Source organism: Grus americana, chromosome 29 (genome assembly GCF_028858705.1).
Source record: "Grus americana isolate bGruAme1 chromosome 29, bGruAme1.mat, whole genome shotgun sequence".
NCBI classification, from domain to species: domain Eukaryota; kingdom Metazoa; phylum Chordata; class Aves; order Gruiformes; family Gruidae; genus Grus; species Grus americana.
Window position 1 is genome coordinate 2,778,496 of NC_072880.1, and position 19,587 is coordinate 2,798,082.

Below are 19,587 nucleotides of genomic sequence, written 5' to 3' on the forward strand. Positions count from 1 at the left end.
AGCACCGTGGAGGTGCCAGGACCCTCAGAGCCACCCATCGCCCCCCAAGGCCCCCCAGCACCCTCAGAACTCACATTACCCCCCAGCACCTCAGGGCCCCCCCCACACCTTCAGGGCTCCCCCCACACCCCAGAGCTCTCCATCACCCCCCAACACCTCAGAGCCCCCCATTTATCCCCCAGCACCTCAGGGCCCCCCTCAGCACCCTCAGAGCCCCCCATTTATCCCCCAGCACCTCAGGGCCCCCCCCTGCACCCTCAGAGCCCCCCATTTATCCCCCAGCACCTCAGGGCCCCCCTCAGCACCCTCAGAGCCCCCCATTTATCCCCCAGCACCTCAGGGCCCCCCCCTGCACCCTCAGAGCCCCCCATTTATCCCCCAGCACCTCAGGGCCCCCCCCTGCACCCTCAGAGCCCCCCATTTATCCCCCAGCACCTCAGGGCCCCCCTCAGCACCCTCAGAGCCCCCCATTTATCCCCCAGCACCTCAGGGCCCCCCCCTGCACCCTCAGAGCCCCCCATTTATCCCCCAACACCTCAGCCCCCCCCAACACCCTCAGGGCTCTCCGTCACCCCCCAGCACCCCCCAACACTTCAGGGCCCCCCCAGGCCTCATCACCTCAGGGCCCCCCCGGCCCTTCCGCCCGCCTCCCTATAGGTGGCAGCACTGCGCCTTTCCCGGGGCGCTGCCCCTTTAAGGCCCCCTGACTCCTCCCCTCCGCGCATGCGCTTTGACCGATCCCCGCAGGCCGGCGGTAGAGGCCCGTCTCTCGCGCATGCGCAGTACCGCATCGGCCGGCCGGGTAGACCGAGGCTCCTCGGGAGCTGCTGATAGCGGAAGTGACGTCGAGAAGCTTCCGGTTCGGAGGGCTTCCCCCTCACACACCCCCCCCCCCAGCCCCCCGGTCTCATCCTTCTCCCCCAGAACCGGGGTCGCGGCGGGGCCCGGGGCTCGGTGAGTGCGGCCTGCCCGGCTGGGGGGACGGGCCGTGGGGCAGGGGGGTTGTGTGGGGCCAGTGGGGGTGAGGGGGGCTGTGGGGCAGGGGGAATTGTGGTGGTGGTGGTGGTGGTGGTGGTGGGGGAGGCCTGTGGGGATCGTGGGGTGGGGGGTGTCGGGGGAGCGTGTGGAGATATTGGGGCGGGAGGAGTCGGGCAGGGAGGTGGGGGGGCATTGAGGCGAGGAGGGGGCTGTGGGTGGGGGGAGTTGGAGTGAGGGCTTTGTGGGGGGAGGAGAGGGGGTGAGGAGCTCCCCACGCGTGAGGTGTGGGGGGTGTTTTGGGGTGCAGGCGGGGCTGTGGGGCTTTCACAGGCCGAGGGGTTGATGGAAACTCGCGCGTGGATGTGAACCGTGGGGTGTGAGAGAGCGCGAGGGCGTTGGGGTTGGGGGGGTTGGGGGCGCAGTGGGGGCTGTTGGGCAGAGGCCTGGTGCGAGAGGGGAGAGGGGGTGAAGGTGGGACGTGTGGGGAAAGGGGGGCTGGTGGGGTGAGTGGGGTGCATTTGGGAGGTGTGTGGTCACTGGGGTGGGGGGGTCGGGGGGCTGTGGGCTGCCTCTGCCTCTACAAGCTGGAGGAAAGTGGCTGGGGGGCGGCCTGGGGGCAGCTGAGAGGGAAATGTGGGCAGGGGGAGCTGGATGGGGCTGATGGACGAGCAGGAGGTGAGGGGGGCTGGAGCCCAGCGTGTGCTTAGACGCGGATGGGGAGATCAAAGGGAGAGGGGAGGGTGGGGAGCGCTGCGGGAAGGAGGAAGGTGCCTGAGCGCTGCTGACGGGGGGACAGGCTCCGAAGTGATGGAGACTGGGTGCGTTATTGCCAGGCCCGGCTCAAAGGGGATGCGGGGCTGCAGTTCTGGGCAGAGGAAACTGCTGGGGCCGTCCTCGGGGCTGGATGTCATAGCGTTCCTTAAACACCACAGGCAGGGGAGGACGGCAGCTCTTCTGGGCTGCTGCGGGAAGGTGAAGCTGTGGGAGAGGCACCTGTGTGGTTCTCCTCCCAGGCTAGGCAGAGGGTTGGGAACTGCTCCCAGGCGTAGGGACTCGGGCGTTCAGAGGGTTTGGAGACTCTGTGCAGAGATCCGAGGAGACATCAGGAATTCCTGCTTGTCCAGGGAGCCTCTGGCTCCACAGTTTGCTGGCACTTCGGTTATTTTTGGCTCCCTGTGATGTTATCTTAATAGCATATATAACATTTTCTTCCTGATTAGCTTTCAAAAAATGGAGCTTGTGCTCTTGAGAGCGCTGTGCCTCAGGAAGGGCGCTCTACGGCTGTGGGGATTCACCGGCCTTTTCTCACCTCTTTGTGCTGTCAGGTGCAGCAGAAATGGATTCCCAGGAGATCAAAGAGCTGCAGCAAGAAGTGATGGAGGAGCTGGGAATCTCCATGGAGGAGCTCCAGGATATCATCGACAAAGAGCTGGAGAAGTTTGAGTGCGTGAAGCAGAGGAAGCAGCAGCTGGAGGAGCTGGAGAAGTGCGTCAAACAGAAGGAAGAAGAGGTGGCTCGCGTTGACCGACTCTTTGATGATGCTTCAAGGTGGGTGCGCTTGGAATCGTAGCCGCGTGTCAGAGTTGGGCCGCAGAGCGGAGGAGGGGGAGACAGGGTGGTGGAATCCGATGTCCTGACTGATGCTGTGGTTCTGCATCGGTTCGCTCTTGTGTGGTTATTGAGGGATAATTAAAATTATTCCTCTGTGGCTTTAAATCCTTCATGTGAATACTCTTCCCTCACCTCATCATGGCTGTATTTAATTAGCAGCTCCCCAGCGGTTGGTTCCTATTTCTTTCCGCAGTATTGTGGGACGTACAGCTTGGCTCACCTTGTCTTTTCCCATCTCTGCCCTTCTCCTTTTTTACCCCAGAGCCATTGACAAATGTGAGATATTGGTGAAGGATCTGTACTCCAAGCTGGGCCTCCAGTATCGTGAGAGCAGTTCTGAGGACGAGGACTCGGCTGCCAAGCCCACGGAAGTGATCGAGATCCCAGATGAGGACGACGATGATGTCATGAGTGTCGATTTGGGCTGGAAGCACAGTTCAGTAGCTCGTTACGCCACGCGGGACCGAGGGGAGGGATGGAGATCTGAGGAAGCTGCCTGTGCAGCATGTTGGGCGCCCAGAAAGGATGGTGGCGTAAAAGCCTTGCTTGAGTGGATTTCTTGACAGGGACAGAGAAGGCTTTTGAATGGATGCTTTTCTCTGCTCCCTCTGCTTTCAGTGACTTAACTAGGATGGATTTTTTCCTCCCCAAGATGTTTTAACCCACTTTTTTTTTTTCTCTTTAAACACAGGCGATAATAGTCCCAGAATCGCGAAGAATCAGACTCTGGTGAGTTGGGAAAGACCTGGCTGTGGTGTACTTCTGAAGCGGGGTTTCGCTGGAACACACAGGCCAGCATGGTATTTGGTGCAAAAAAGAAAATGTTCTTCATATCTTCTTTCTCTTTCCTTCCTTTCAGCTGCGGGAAGCCATGGCTGCAATGAGAAAGTCTGCCCAAGATGTTCAGAAATTTATGGATGCCGTGAACAAGAAAACAAATGCCCAGGATGCACAGAAAGGTCAGTGTGGGAGAGCTTCCGTGTGTGCCCTTACCCCGGGCCTGTCTGTGCCTTGCACCTCTTGGTTTTCTTCCTGAAAAAGAAAGCAAGCGTTCTGTTTCCCTGCTGGAAAGACCCACTGGGATATATTGATTGCAAATTCCTGCTTTTCTTTAAGCCCTTTCCGAAAGCAAATACAAGTGGTGCAGTTTCCATCAGGTGAAAGCTTTTCAATGATGTTTAAACCTCACTTGCTGATTACTCCCTCCAGTAAAACTGAGACGCTTAGGCTGACCGTGGTAAAGGAAAGGCAGAATGCCTCCTGTCTCGGGTCCGACAGATGTTTCTCCGATTGCGAGGGCAATTTTGAATTTACCTTCTGTTGTTGTTCCTTGGGTAGATGCGCAAACCCCACAGGAAACTCCCAGCAGTACTGTCCAGCCCGTCGGCCCTGCAGCAGCTGGGAGCGATCTCAGCAATGACGGGGATCTGAACGTTGGCATGAGGATCCTGGGCAAGAAGAGAACCAAAACGTGGCACAAGGGAACCCTGATTGCCATCCAGACGGTTGGTACGTCCCGCGCTTGATGCTGTATCTTGGTTTTCACTAAGCTTTGCGTGAGTAATGTTGATCAGGCTCGGAGCAGTGTTGGAGCACCTGGAACGAGTTGTGAAAGCAACACCTCTCCGCTATGGTGTTTTACCTTCCAAATTAATTTCTGAAAGGCTTTCAAATAAGTTCTGAACTTGGATCGGAATGGTACAGGGTGTTGGAGTTCTTGTATGAAATCACGTGGCTTTTATTTATCTTGCCTTGTTGAAATGTCTTTCAGGTGCCGGTAAGAAGTACAAAGTGAAATTTGATAATAAAGGCAAGAGTTTGCTTTCTGGCAATCACATCGCTTACGACTATCACCCCTCACCTGAGAAACACTACGTTGGCAGCCGGGTTGTGGCGAAATACAAAGACAGGAACCAGGTCTGGCTGTATGCTGGCATTGTGGCTGAAACCCCAAACGTAAAGAATAAAGACAGGTATTAATTATCCTTCACAGTCATGTACCACTCACTCTTTCTTTTTTTTTGAGGGGGGTGGGGTGGGGGGGTTGGTTGGTTGGTTTGGTTTTTTAGGGGAAAAAAAGGTATATTTGTGTATTTGCTATAGTGGGAGCTAAATTCTTTTCTGTCCTTTCCGGGGGCGCAGCTCTGAAAGTTGTTTCTTCAGTCTTTCTTATCTCTGAAAGCTCTGGGTGGAGCTTCCATCCTATTACTCATGTCCCTGAGTCAGAAATTATATCTGATAATTCATTCAAACGATCACACAAATGTAAATCTGCGCTGCTCAAGGCATAAAATGCCGCATTAGGAAATACGAGCCCTAGAAGCGTTTAGCGCCGGCAGCGTTGCCAAAGCACTTGAGGAGAAGACACAGCAGGTCTAAAGCAAGGCAGCCTTTTCAGTCGCATGGAAATAAGGAGCAGGGCTGCCTCGATGTTGGGGTTTTGGCTTGTGGTCTTTCTGAGAAGATTCGTAAAGGCTATAATTGCGCTTTTTGTTTCAAATATGGATCTGCCATAAACGGCTAATTGTGTAAAGTTCTATCCGATATGTGTTTAATAACTGAAAGTGAACTGCATTTATTAGTCCTACTGCAAGTTTACTCCTCCTGGCTGGCCTGGCTGTAACGCCGCTCTCATAATGCGACCTTTATATGTCTCCGTGCCCTGAAGTTATTCTCTAGAGGCACGCAGCGCTAAGCTCCGAGCTCCTGCGGCACCCCAGACTCTTTCATGCCGTCTCCTGTCTGCAGGTGGAGCCCTGGAGGTGTCTGTCCTCCAGCTCTCTCCCTGTGCTTCGAGTCATGGCATGCAGCCTCTACTGCTGCTCTGTCCCAAAGGCCCCCAAAATAACTGTTCTTGCAGAGATTGGGAGCAATTAAACTGGGTTTTTTCTCTCCCTGGGGCTGAGGGAAGGAGGCCTGGCTGTGCTACACTGCCTTTGGCTTTGGGAGCATGGGGACAGCTCGGAGCTGGGGGGAAGCTGTTCTGAAACAGCCGAGGGAAGTGGCAGTACTGCACAGCTCATCATCTCCCGGCAGAAACGATCGCTTCATTCTGTCCTCATCCGCCACCTCTGATTTGAGGGCCTTTGGGACTGGCAGGAGGAGCAGGAGGGGCACTCCACTTTCATTACGTGATGTGGAGCTGTATTTTACTCAGCTGCTTTTCTAATTCCAACTTATCTTTGCTCTTCTCCAGGTTCCTGATCTTCTTTGATGACGGCTACGCTTCATACGTCAAGGAGTGGGAGCTGTACCCAATCTGCAGACCGCGTGAGTGATCTCTGCCTCTCCTGTGTCCTAACATTGAAACGGTACGGAGCACAGGAAAGCGCCTGGCTCAGAGGACAGGGGACAGACTGCATGTCCCCTCCGGTGCTGTGCCTATAGACGTTTGCTTTGCATCTGAAGCTGGAGGAAATAGTGGTTTATTCCCTGCAGAGCAAGTGCGCTGTGACTCCCTGTGCTCTGGGTGCGTTAACGTGGCCGGATGTTAAAAAAAATCCGGCCACTCGGAATAGCTTGCTTGTTCTTAAGTAAAAAATCCATCCGGGATCTCTCAAAAAGAACTAAAGATTCTCGTCATAAGAGTCTTTCCCCTTCTTCCCTTTCTCCCATCCATCCCTTTCTGAACAGTTAAAAAGACCTGGGAAGACATAGAGGATGTTTCCTGTCGCGATTTCATTGAGGAATACATCACGGCCTACCCCAACCGGCCCATGGTGCTGCTGAAGAACGGCCAACTGATCAAAACGGAGTGGGAAGGGACCTGGTGGAAATCCAGAGTGGAAGAAGTGGATGGCAGTCTAGTCAAAATCCTTTTCCTGGTAGGGCAGTTTCCTTCTCCCATTAGAGGGGAAAGGGGCTTAAATTGGCGTTGGGGCAGCCTTGGCTTGGGCTGATCAAGTCCAGTTTCCTTGCTGATGTCAGGCAGGGTCCTGGAGCAAGCGGGTATTTTGGTTAGTAGGTAGACCCCCAATTTCTGCTGTGTGTTGATGCGAAGGTGAGACTCTTTCATTTGCATGACAAAAGCTTTGAGAGCCTTTTAAAGCATTTTGCAGGTGAAGCTTTAAAGTGGTAGATGATTACGAAACAAAACAAACTACCTGCTGGTTTGAGAAGCAGGAGAGAAACTGAGCAGAAGCCGCAATATTCTGTTTGCTCAAACTCTACAAATCGTGGAAAGGGAGCGGACGTACTATCTGTGCCCGCTTGGATCCCTTCCTGCCTGATAACGGCGCAGCTACCGGGGCCAGGGAAGGCATTGTGCACCTGCAAAGTCAACCTCCCTCTCCTAGAGCAGATTGCCTTTGTGCAGAGGAGGTAGCTGGTCTCCTGAGGGAGTCTGGCTTCTCCAGCCTCATTAATCAGTCATTGGGCTAGGAACAGAACTGCATTTGAGGTTTGGGGTCTTGGTGTTGGACCTCTTTCTAGGTTTGGTTTGTATTTGGTGTTCCCCTGGATATGAGAAATTACTGCCTTTGTCCTCTCTTGGCTGCACGGTCTTTCAGGGGCCTTCGGCTCAGTGCTTTTGCCTCCTTTCCTTTCGCTTCTGCTGACTGTAAAAGCGCACCGCGCTCTCCCAGACCTCTATTGTACCTCTGGAAGCTCTTGCTGTGAGTGTTGCCTTCTCCTTGCTGCAGGATGACAAACGCTGTGAGTGGATTTACCGGGGTTCCACACGCCTTGAGCCCATGTTCAGCATGAAAACTTCCACAGCCTCCACCCAAGAAAAGAAGCAAAGTGGACAAGCAAGGACTCGTCCCAATGTCGGTATGTGGTATCTTTTTCTTTTGGGTCTGTCCTCGAATTGGAATGAATGTGTTGTGGGTTGGCGGGGGTGGGTGGGTTGTTTTCCTTTTTGTTTGGTTTTGGTGGGTTGGTTTTTTGTTTTTTTGTTTTTTTTTTTTTTTTTTTTCAGCAGAACTCCTGGAGATTTAAGATTCATGGTGGGCTTTATGTCCTGGCATAAGGATGCAGCAAAAACCAGACTGCAGTTGGGTGAAGCGGCCAAAATCTGGTTGGGGTGACTGGCTATGACTCAGAGCTCGGCCAGTGACCCGGTCTTAATTGCCAGTGCCTCTGTTTCGGTTGCCTTCGGGAGCTAAATCAACATTTTGTGGCTAGCACAACAAACTTTGGTTGATGCTAGAGACTTTTCTTGGCGATACTTTACTTTTTCCCCTTTCCCACTAGGTGCTGTCAGGAGCAAAGGGCCTGTAGTACAATATACGCAAGATTTAACGGGCGCCGGTACCCAGTACAAACCTTTAGAGCAAATGCAGGCAGCCTCGCTGGCTGCACGGTCCGTTTCTCCGCAGCCTGCTGAGATGGAGTAAGTACTCGAGTCAGTTCTCTGCTTCCACCACTACCTCCTCCTGCGTTTCGTCTCCAGCGCTCAGCTCTTTCAGGCACCACCCTTTCTGTGTAGAGGAATCCTCAGGTGCAGGTTTCCTCCATGACTAGGCTCATTTCCTGGTTACACAAATTGGTTTTAGTCATGATTCTGGGGGAAACTATAGATAAAAGGCCGCTGGATGAGTAATTGGGGGCGGGAGACAGCCCAGCACCCCCTGAGCCAAATGTTTTTACTCAGGGCTAAAGCTTCGCACTTGATGTATTTCCAAGTTAGAACGTTTGCTCCTTCTCTTCTGAAAATCTGAATTGCTCCCTCGTGTCACGATCCAGGCACTGGCCCCCGGCTGCCTTGTATTCCTCCACTTGGACTGACCTGCTCGCAGACCTCAATGACTTAGGAGGCACTGAGAACTCGGGATCAGTGGTTGGTCTCGGTGGTCACGGACCAAACCTGATAAAGCTAAGCCACGACCAAGTCGCACACGTGCCCCCTGCTGCCAGGGGCCCAAGCGGGACGTTCCCGGAGGTGCAGGCCAGTGCCGAAGGAGGCCTGGATGAAGGAGGAGCTCGGCCTTGTGATGAAGGGAGCGTGTTGGAGAACACCGGGGTACCTCAGCACGTGCTCCGGGACTTTAATAACTCTCTAGGCGAGAAAGACGTGATCCCGGTTCATTTTTGTCACCACTGTGGATTTCCTATCCGAATTTATGGACGCCTGGCCCCCTGCCAGCATGTCTTCTGCTGTGACTGTGCCTTGCTGCATGGGCAAAAGGGAGAAAGGAGATGTCCCAGCTGTAAGGAACCTGTGCAGCAAGTGAATCTTTATTCACTGGATGCTCTCTAGGTGTAGCAGCATCTAACAAAACCCTGCCTGCCCCCAGCCTGCGGTCTCAGGCGGGGGTTCCTCTCCAAGTACCAGTGCAATATGACCCGTAACTTGGAAATGCTCCTTCTGTGCCAGTTTTTACCAAGACTCGAGAACCGAAGCCGCAATAGCCTTGTTCCTCAGCTCTTAGTAACCAAGAACAGAGGCCAGTGCTGAAGGCGGTCTGCTCCAGCGTGAGAAATGCAACGCTGGCTCCTCCACCGTCAGTCTAGGGCCCTGTCTGTGAGCAGAGGAAGAGCTGGGCTGTTGCTCTAACACTAAGGCACCCCGAGCTGTCGAGGGGGTAGGAAGGATGTGCAATGACACGGCGTGAAGACGATAAAGCTGGACTGCAGCAATCAGCCAGCCTGCAGTCTCGCTGGCTGCTGGATCTCTCCTTTTCCATCTAACAGTCCTCGCGGTGGTTACAAGAAACACCTTTTTTTTTTTTTTTTTTTTTTAATCTCTCCCCACCAAGGCTTTGACTTTAGGATCTTGTTTTCAGATCTAATACAAGCAGACACTACCGCCGTTTCCCTGCCCTGCCGTTAAATAGTGAACTGCTCAAAGACAACCGTTTTCTAACAGTGACTGAAGGCAGCGTACTATATACGTGTCCCCATTGTCCCCAGGGATACTGTTGGGTTAAAAACACATTGGTTTTAGATCATTAAAACTGGGAGAATGGTTTCTTCACTCTGGTGTTTTGTTTACTCTGAGGAAGGCCTGGTTCTCTTCCCTCTCTAGTCTCACTTTCAAGTTCTTCTAACGGTGCCAGGGAGCTGCTGTCAGCCGTTCCTGTTTAAAGCCCATCAATAGAAGCTTTTTTTCTCTCTTGCTCTTGAATTTTGAAATGTGTGTTAACACCTTGCTTTTAAGGCAGATGTTTGCAGAAACGGTCTCCCCCTCCTGCTCTCACTGTCTTCTCCCTTTCTGCCCTGATAACTTTACTATGTTCTTCCACTTGTGGGGAAAACCAGTGGCTGGTTTGGGGTGTTTTTCTGTTTAATTGGTATAAATGGATTGAAAATCTCCGCTGTTGTTTCTCAGAGTGTGAGGGCTGGTGTCTTCCAGGTGCCTCCCACCCTCCCGAGGCTGCAGAGGTGTTTGGGAGCCCCTCACAGCCCTTTTGTCAGTGCTGTTATTAGATTTTTTTCTACAATCTTATCTTCTTACTTGGTACGGACAAAAGAGTCCTCTGTACTTCTTGTTCCTCCCACTGCTCAGTACTGTTGCACTGACTGAGCCTCTCTAAACTCGTTTCTGCTATTGCAGAGGTTTCTTCATGTACTGGTCTGTCCGGCTTCCTGAAACGAAGGCCTTGGACCTAATTCTCGTTAACTCCCTCTCACTCCCATGCCTCGCTTCCAAATAAACAGCAGTATGTCAGAAGTAATCTTCAAATGTAGCTGAGTTCTGGCATTTGGTTGGGGTTGTTGCGGGATCGCTGTAGCACTAGTCAGAAACGAGCTGATTTTCACACTTGTTAGGATAAAATCTGCTCGGTTTCTCTTGGATGGGGCACTGGTGCTGACTTATTTTGACTGCCCCTGTTTAAATCCTACCAGTTGTGTGAGTGTGTGCCTCTCGCAAATCGCCTCCCTTCTTCCCTCCTGCAGATGCTCTGACAGTCAGCTGGCCCAGTCGAGAAAGCAAGTGGCCAAGAAAAGCACTTCCTTCCGTCCTGGCTCCGTGGGCTCTGGGCAGTCATCACCGTCTTCACCTGTCCTAGGCGAGACACCCGCAGCGGGAAGGACGGGTGCGGCCCAGCAGCATCGGTAAGCAAAGCTTGTTTGCGCTTAATACAAATCCCTGCGTCCTTGTGAGAGTTTGGGATGCTTATCTGGCTTAGTACAGGTTTATTTTGTTATGGACTGACACCTTCATTTGCCAGCTTGTCCGGTTCTGAGCATTTGTCTCGCTCTTACGTTACGTTTTGTCATTGGCTTGAGCTTGGAGGGTGTCTTACCAGTTCTGACCAGCACTTACCCAGTGGGACCCTGGCCAAAGCCTCCGACCCTGCGTGTTTTCAGAGGACTCCTCTTTCTGCAAGCGTTCTGGGGAGCTGGTATTAATGTAAATCCGCAGGTGGCTTTTCCACAGTGGTGGCTCTGGCCATTGATCCACAGCAGAGAAGCCGTTGATCCTTGTTCTGAGACCACAACCAGCTTGTGCTTGTTTCTGCTTCTCTAGTTTTGATTTGGGTTGTTTTTTCATGTGTGTTTTCTGCTCCCTTTGGGGCCTGCCCAGCCTTGCTCCCTGGGGATGCTGGGGCTCGTGTCTCATTGGACTAAGCAGCGAAGCCAACGGGGATAGGAATGAAGTGCCTAAAATCCCTTTGCAGTTTGAGGAGAAAGCACTGCTCTTCCTTAAACCGCAGTTGCTCAGTGCATCCCTTTTCCTGTGGCAGGCTCTCCAGTGGCCAGGGAGGCAGTGGCACAGCACAGGCCTTCCACGGCATGATGGACCGCGTGCCCAACGAGCCCTCTTACCGAGCCCCGCTGGAGAAACTCTTCTACCTGCCACACGTCTGCAGCTACACCTGCCTGTCCCGCGTCCGTCCCATCTGCAGCGATCAGTACCGCAGCAAGAACCCCCTGCTCATCCCGCTGCTCTACGACTTCCGACGGATGACAGCTCGCCGACGGGTTAACCGCAAGATGGGATTCCATGTCCTCTACAAGGCGCCGTGCGGGCTGTGCCTGCGAACGATGCAGGAGATCGAACGCTACCTTTTTGAGACAGACTGCGACTTCCTTTTCCTGGAGATGTTCTGCCTGGACCCGTATGTGCTGGTAGATCGCAAATTCCAGCCCTACAAACCCTACTACTACATCGCAGACATTACCAAGGGCAGGGAGGATGTGCCGCTCTCCTGCGTCAACGAGATCGATAACACCCCGCCTCCGCAGGTGGCCTACAGCAAAGAACGCATCCCCGGCAAAGGGGTTTACATCAACACCAGCTTGGAGTTCCTCGTGGGCTGCGACTGCAAAGACGGCTGCAGAGACAAGTAGGTGACTCCTTGTGTGTTCGCTGGGCCCGGAGGGTGGGGGACAGCCCCTGGACTGTCCCACGTGGACCTTGAGCCCACGCAGCTCTGGCCAGTTGCAGGTTTGACACCCAAAGTCAAGCCCTGCATGCCCGTCTCCGCATATACACATGCGGCAAGATGTCATTTCTTTTCCTTTCTGCAAAAGCGATGTGTAAAACTGAACTTCTGGGGCATGGCTGGGTTTTTCTGTGTCTCTCTAGATCAAAATGTGCCTGTCACCAGCTGACAGTCCAAGCGACCGGCTGCACCCCAGGCGGGCAGATCAACCCCAATTCGGGATACCAGCACAAAAGGCTGGAAGAATGCCTCCCGACAGGGTAAGCAGAGCTGCATCTTCTCCTTCCCTCACCAACACCAGCCCCAGAAACTTGGCCTCCGGTGCTGCCGGAGAGGCAATACTTCCTGGAGCTAAGTGCAGATACTGAAATCCTGCCCCTGTTCTTGATTAATCCACTAATGTGTGGCCCAGGATGTCTGTGTTACCACAGAACCTGGTAACTACGCTCTTCCTACACTGCTGAGTTTGAAATCGCTGCTGCAGGTCCCTTTGCATCATTCCTGCTACACCATCAAGTCTTGGGATGTTGCTTTATCAGGGAAAATGTCACTGTTCTCCTTTCTTTCAGAGTTTACGAGTGTAACAAGAGGTGCAAGTGCAACATTAACATGTGCACCAATCGCTTGGTCCAACACGGGCTCCAGGTCCGACTGCAGTTATTCAAGACGCAGAACAAAGGCTGGGGCATTCGCTGCCTGGATGATATTGCTAAAGGCTCTTTTGTCTGCATCTACGCAGGTAGGATCTCACCCCGCTGAACCAGCAGGTAGAAGCCTCTGCGATTTTGAAGCGGGTGCTGTGAATGAAAAGCCTTTGTTGAGCCAGTGCTTTTCCCAGTGGTCACGTGTTCAGATATGAATCTGCTTTGTTTTGGTTAAGGAAGGGAGAGAGTAAGTATTTGAAAAGACCTGGTTGTGTCAGGTCTGAGGGCTGGGCTTTGTTTATGGCAAAATGCAAAACCCAGCAGAACGGGCGTGAAGCTCTTCCTGTGCTTGTTAGGGGGACAGGAAAGTAAAAACTCAGATGGTGAAGTTGCGGCACTTTGATTTCCTGGTCGATGCCCCTGCCTTGCCCAACTCTGAACCAAGATGTTGCAGAAACCAGTGTGGCTGCAGTGCCAGCGTCGAGAAGAGCTCGGAACCCCAGAGCTCTTTCTGTGTGCTGAGGGTGAATCAACACATACCTGCTTCCTGTTTACATTGAACCGCTCGCTGGGACGTGGGCACAAACCAATAAAATGCAGAAGTTGCGCAGCGTGATTGCATTAACTCTGAAAAGAAACTAACCACGGGCATTGCCCGAGCTCTGGTGCTCTGGTTTCTTGCCTCTGTGTTACACCCTCGCCTCCAGCCCTTCTGTTTGAATTGCTGGTGAGAGATTTCCTTGTTGGCGGCCTGGATGTGAGCGAGGGCCCACTTTAGATCAGCCATGTGCTTCACGTTTTCGTTACCTGGAGTATTAGGGTGATATGTTGTCCTTTCCCAGCCCGGCTTTGGAATAAGGCGGTGTCCGTCCTGTTTGCCCCTCAGTGACCCTTTGGGGAGAATAAAATTTATGGGGTAGGAATGTCCATCCCTGGACAACTCACACTTAGTTTTCTATTCCCCACCCCCAGGGAAAATCCTCACGGATGACTTTGCCGACAAAGAGGGGTTAGAGATGGGTGACGAGTATTTTGCAAACCTGGATCACATTGAGAGCGTGGAGAACTTCAAGGAGGGCTACGAGAGCGATGCGAAATGCTCTTCTGACAGCAGCGGGGTGGACCTCAAGGACGAAGAGGAGGACAACACTGGCACCGAGGAGCAGGAGGAGTCCAATGAGGACAGCTCTGACGACAACTTCTGCAAGGACGAGGACTTCAGCACCAGCTCGGTATGGCGCAGCTACGCCACGCGACGGCAGACCCGCGGCCAGAAGGAGAACGGGCTGTCGGAGACAGCGTCCAAGGACTCGGGGCTCACCCGCCAAATCAGCCATGACGAGACGGCGGTGGCTGCCTCCTGTAAGCTGCCGGTGTCGGAGGAGACCTCCAAGAACAAAGTGGCCTCGTGGTTGAGCTCCAACAGCATGTCTGACGGCTTCCAGGACAACGACAGCGCCTCCTCCTTCAAGATGAGCGAAGGCGGCGAAGCCAAGGCCAGCAAAATGGAGCTCCCTGGTGAGAGAGAGAAAGCCTCTGCTTCTGCCCTGGGCGACGTGGACGGAGAGTCAAAGGCATCGAGGAAAGATGTAAGGGAGGGCTGTGGGACTGGGACTTGAGCATTGCCCCCTGCCTTGGGAGCACGGAGGAGGAAACCGAGACGCGGAGATGTGTCTTGAATGGCTTCTCCACGTGTACAACACAACTAGGTGTTCCGTGGTGCCGTTTGGTGTCCCTTTGTCCCGCTCGCTTGGCCTTTGCCCGCTGTGGTGGGGTAGGGAGGTGCCTTTCCCCTTCCTGGGGGAAGTTGTGGCACAAGAGGCTACAAAGTCGCTCGGCATGAGCCGAGCTGAACATCCCTCCTGCCCTGGGCGCTGCGTGCCTGTGCAGCCCCGAGAGAGGGGACCTGGGGTGGTGTGGAGAGCGTTCACGCTGGGCCGGGGACAACGGGGAGGTGGAGGTGGCCTCTGTCCACCCCCCTGCTCTGAGGAGGGGGACTCGGAGAGCTGCTCTGTAGGACGCAGAGGGTGGGAGACCTGTGGTCGTAACCTGGCCCTTCTGGAGCACCCCCTGTACTGGGCGCCCCACTGAGCGGTGGGGACAGCCGGCTTCTCACACCCACGCCGGTGTTTGGGGAGCATTGCCGCAGAAGGGCCAGGAGTGCTCCAAACGGGAGTGATTTTAATCTTCTGCACTTCTCCCCCCTGCAGGAACCTGAAGATCCAACCAAAATTCCCGGGTAAGCTTCCTTAAATTGTATTTTCCTGCTTTTCATTTCTGAATTTGCCTCTGAATGAGTTGTCACGACTCTAGGGCGGCTGCCCTTTGCTCTCTTACTGAGTAAGCTGAGAGGGTGGGAGGGTTTGGGCTTGGAGACGGCACCCTTGTCCCAGCTCTCAGCTTTCCTCAGCCGCTCCGTCGCTGCCTGGCCCGCGGACAGGCTCGCTGGAGATGCAAGCGTGACCCGCTCTTGTCCTCACCCCGCAGGCTAAGCGACTTGGGAAGGATGTATGGCTACAACCCCAGTCCCCCCAAACTGGAAGGGATCCGGAGGCCGACGAGCAAGACGGCCCTGCTGCAGAGCAGACGGCATTCTCTCGCCCTGCAGCCCACCACAGACGTAAGCGGTGATCCTTCAGACCTGGGCTGGAAGGGGTGGGCCTGGCTCTGCCTCAGCTCCAGACTGGGTTGATGAAGACCTTGACCCTCGCTTTGGGCTGTTTCTGTGCCACTTTCACTCCCAGTGAGCGCCAGGGCAGGGTTGGTGCCTCCTAGTTGTGAGTTTCTGGGTGAGCAGTTAACACCTGGGGGGTCTTTCGTGGTTCTGAAAGCCCAAAAAAAGGAGGACAAGCGTGTTGTTTGGGCCACGGGTTGTAGCACCTCGGTTTGCATACCCAGCACCCCCGCTGCTCAGCAGAGCTGGGTCTAGGAAGCTATCCTGGGGGACGGTCTTTGGTTTTTGGGGTCTTTTCCCTTCCTTGCGAAACCCAGAGCACCAAATGGTGCAGGCTCACAAGTCTCTGGCAGTCTGGGTGCCGCAGGACTAACCAGCCCCCTGAGACCCCCCCGCAGTTTCAAACAGAGATGGGATTTGTGTCCCAGTCCAGCTCTGATCGCAGCGGCCGCCTGCGTGATCCGCTTCAAAAGGGCTTCCCAGAGGACGGAGGTCCTCGGCTAAAGGAGAACAAAGTTCTGCTGGGGAAAAGGGGAGCCCTGAAGGTCGCTTGGAAAGCGAAGGAGCGATGCTCTCCCCTGACCCAAGCTGCGCTCGGGAGCTGTTAATGCCTTTCCCCAGGACGTGCTGACGCTGTCGAGCAGCACGGACAGCGAGGGGGAGAACGGGCAGGCGGCGGCGGGGCAGGCCCAGGGCACCACCAACGACAGCGATGACATCCAGACCATTTCCTCGGGCTCCGAGGAGGAGGAAGGGGACGACAAGAAAAACCCTTCATCTGGGTCAGGTGAGGATGGTTGCTGGGGGAGGAACAAGGGCCGAATGCGGAAAGTGCAGCGGTACGGCAGGAAATTTTGGCCAGAAACCACCAGGAAGGGCTGATGAGGACATGGCAGCTGTGAGCACGGTGCGCCCTGCTCCAGGCACCTCCAGGCTTTGTCTAACGACCGAGGTCTGAAGCTTCCCCATGTGTTGAGACAGAACTGCAAAACCCAGTCCTCGAGTACTAGAGAGTTGTGGAGATCAGAAAAAACAACCGTGTGAGGCTTATGGTGGGTCCCCAGGCTCTGCTGGGTCGGGTGGAGAGCCGGGAGATTCCCGGGAGCCATCCCAGGGTGGTGGTTTAGATCTGAGCTGCATCCCCGAGGGGTTTGTTACCCCTGCGTGAAAGCGGAGCAGCAGCACGACTGCTGAGGGGCTCCTCTTCTGGAAGACAGAGAGAGAGAAGGTGGCAGCATTTGTTCTTCTCTCGTGGCAGGACCTGTGAAGAGGCAAGTGGCGGTGAAATCCACCCGGGGCTTTGCCCTGAAATCAACTCACGGGATCGCCATCAAGTCAACCAACATGGCAGCGGCCGACAAGGGCGAGAGCGTGCCCATCCGCAGAACTACCCGCCAGTTCTACGACGGAGAGGAGTCCTGTTATATCATCGATGCCAAGCTGGAAGGGAACCTGGGCCGGTACCTCAATGTGCGTCACTACCCTTGGCAGGGGAGGGAAAGGGACACGTTTGGGGTGACCTGCCCCTTCAGCAGGCCTGTTCCTCCCCAAGACTAGATAGAGTTAAAAAAAAGGGGGAAAAGAGCAGGATGATGAGGGTGATCCACCCCCCCGCCGCGTGGTCAGCAGGATGGCCGAGTCAGTCCTTCCAGCCACCGTTACCTTCGCGAGCGTGGATCTTATGACTCATCCCTGGTCGTGCGGGCAGGGGAGGGAGCGTGTCCTGTTTCAGCAGGCTTACGCTGGATGCAGCGGACAAATCGGGAATGCCGCTTGTTTATAAAGGCTTGTGTTTACTGCCGGGCTGGTTCGCATCCCTCCCGACGCAGGAACTTGCTCACTGTGTTTGTCTCCGCTCCCTTTACAGCATAGCTGCAGTCCTAACCTCTTCGTGCAGAACGTTTTTGTGGACACGCACGACCTCCGCTTCCCCTGGGTCGCCTTCTTCGCCAGCAAGTGAGTCACGGCACGCTTGGGGAAGGGCTGCTGGTTCACGGGGTGTTTCCCACTCCTGGGCACCGCTGTCGCGGGTTTCCCACCGGCCTGAGCAGGGAGAAGCTTGGAGAGGAGTTGGGTGAGGACCCCTCTCCTGCGCTGGAGATCCTGGTGCGATTTGCATCAGGTTTATGCCTTTCCAAAGGGGAGAGTTAAGCACAGAGCAACTGGCCGCCCAGTTTCTTCGAGTCCCAAAGCTTGCGGGTGGTGGTGAATCCCCGCCACGTGCCTCTCAGGCACCGTGAGTGCAGCGTCTCCTCTGCGAAGCCCCACGGGAGTGATTCATCGGGGAACTTTGTCCCTTTGCTCGCCGCGGAGCCAAAGGCAGCTGCGCCGGTTGCTTCACCCTTGCCCCGGGGGAAGCTGGGCTGCGTCGCCCTGTCCAGAGAGGTCATACGTAAGCAGGAGGCCCAGCTTAGCCTCCCTTTTGGAACGGCCTCTTCTCCCAGCCTCTGCTTTTTTTTTTTTGTTTCTTTTCACTTCCCAGGAGGATACGAGCCGGCACAGAGCTGACGTGGGATTACAACTACGAAGTGGGCAGCGTGGAAGGCAAAGAGCTGCTGTGCTGCTGCGGGGCCATCGAGTGCCGAGGGCGGCTGCTGTGAGCCCACCCGCCGGCTCCGTCTCGCCCGCAGGCTTGGTGCTGGCTTTCCCTTGGTGAGGGTCAAGTTTCTTCTCAAGAGGTGGTTGTTTCACTGTTATGAAGCCGAGTACAAGCGGCTTCGAGTTCTCTCGTTCACTTGAAAATTACAGCGGCAGATGGAGACGGACCAGAAAAATGTAACCAGGCTCGCGCGCGGTGGGGGGGGGTGATGCCCAAAGCCAGTGCTGTGAACTCGGCTTCTGCCGCTGTCCCAGGGGCTGCAGTCGCCCCGTGAGAGGACGATGCCCCCCATCAGCACTGCGGGAGGGGATGTCGGCCGTGTCGTTACCTGCCCGAGCTGCTGCCAGCCAGCTGCTCCCGCTCTCTACCCAGTTTAAGACACAGATCACACTGGTGGTGCTGCCGGTTTTCCAGGAAACACTTCCCCACGACTCCAGGGAAGTGCTTCAGGGTTGGGACTGAGCCGGTGATGTCCCTGCAGCCTCAGGACTGGACCGGGAGGGAGCAAGGACAGAGGAGATACGCGCAGTAAGAGCGGACCAACCTGGATTTATAGTGGTGACGTGAATTTAAGTGGGGGGGGGGGGGGAAGCATCTGTCTCTAACTGTGATATGTTGTAAAGAATCTTTTCATTGTTAAAAAGCAATAAAGTATGTTTTTCTATTAAAAAATTGCCTGAACTTTAGACACAGAAAAAAAAACCCAAACCCCACCAAACAACCCTGAAAGAGCAGGATTTAACCACTTCCTTCATCTTTAGTTCCACAGGGCCTGCAGGAAAACTGCCGGAGGCGGCTGGGCCCGGACAGGTTCAGATGCGCACGGGCGCAGGGCGAGCAGAACAAACACTCGTTAAATCCTCCGCTTAGTGAAACTGAAGCGAAGCTGGTTGAACTTTTCCTGCTAGGGAGCGGATTCGCTGCCGTCTGCCTTCTCCCACCGTCCTAGGCTGTTGGCTCAAAAGATGGAGTTTGGCTTAAAAATACTGCACTGGTGGAGATGGCCTTGAACTTGACGCAATCGACCCAAACTTGATTTGGGCACCTGCAGCTGGGGGCAGGGAAGGGCAGAGCTGGTGCAGGCAGCCGGGGGGGGGGTGGAGCAGCCTCCTGCCAGCCTGGTCTGGCTGCTGGGCGCAGCACGAGTAGGAAAGAAAAAAAAAAAAAACAAAACCCAAAACCAAACCACTGTGAACACGGGGGGGGGGGGGGGAGGCAGAGGGTTTTGTTTGGTGGTGTTTTTTTGTTATTTTTTTTTTTACAAATTAGAATCAAATTGTGCGTTGCTGGAGTGCAAAACCCTGGGGGGGGGGGGGGGGGGGGGGCTGGAGCAGGTTCATGCAACTCTGCACTCACACAAGGGAGGGGGTTGGGTTGGTTTTGTTTTTTTTTTTTCCCCCTCCACACTAAATAACTTTTTTGAAAAACAAAACAAAAAAACCAAAAACCACCTTTCTAGGGCCTCCGTGAGCTCCAGTTCCATCCTCAGCATCCACCTGAATGGCAGCTTTGTCCTCTGCTCCTCTGGCAGCGGGGCTGGGGTAGGATTGAAGACACAGAGAGCTTTCGGGGTGGGGGGGGGGGGCAGAGGAAAAAAAAACCACCCCAAACATTAAAATATCAAAATACCCAAATCTGCCCACTTTCTGCACTGCTTTAACGAATGCTGAAGGGGCCTGCGCCAAAGCAACGACCCCCAAACCTCTGCAGGGGCCAGGGCCGCCGCGCCAGCCACAGAAGATGCCCAAG

At 54.6% G+C, this 19,587-nt stretch overlaps 1 protein-coding gene across 4 annotated transcripts; it reads left to right on the forward strand.

Moving 5' to 3' along the window:
• Positions 1-790: 790 nt before the first annotated feature.
• On the forward strand, positions 791-19,011 carry SETDB1 (SET domain bifurcated histone lysine methyltransferase 1). Of its 4 annotated transcripts, none has more exons than XR_008574346.1 (23): positions 796-954; positions 2,304-2,526; positions 2,852-3,024; positions 3,281-3,318; positions 3,449-3,548; positions 3,928-4,098; positions 4,361-4,562; positions 5,786-5,859; positions 6,223-6,413; positions 7,230-7,359; positions 7,783-7,921; positions 10,429-10,587; positions 11,220-11,822; positions 12,065-12,181; positions 12,491-12,660; positions 13,538-14,154; positions 14,776-14,804; positions 15,053-15,185; positions 15,861-16,026; positions 16,498-16,709; positions 17,107-17,195; positions 17,722-17,891; positions 18,211-19,011. XR_008574346.1 is itself a non-coding variant. In XM_054806169.1 (22 exons), exons 2-22 carry the CDS (start codon positions 2,315-2,317, stop codon positions 17,837-17,839), a joined length of 3,843 nt encoding a protein of 1,280 aa, XP_054662144.1. In that variant the 5' UTR covers positions 796-954; positions 2,304-2,314; the 3' UTR covers positions 17,840-19,011. The 4 variants fall into 4 exon arrangements, 2 of the variants coding, with proteins under 2 accessions (XP_054662145.1, XP_054662144.1); XR_008574347.1 differs by having other exon boundaries at positions 18,320-19,011; XM_054806169.1 differs by having other exon boundaries at positions 17,722-19,011.
• Positions 19,012-19,587: the final 576 nt, after the last annotated feature.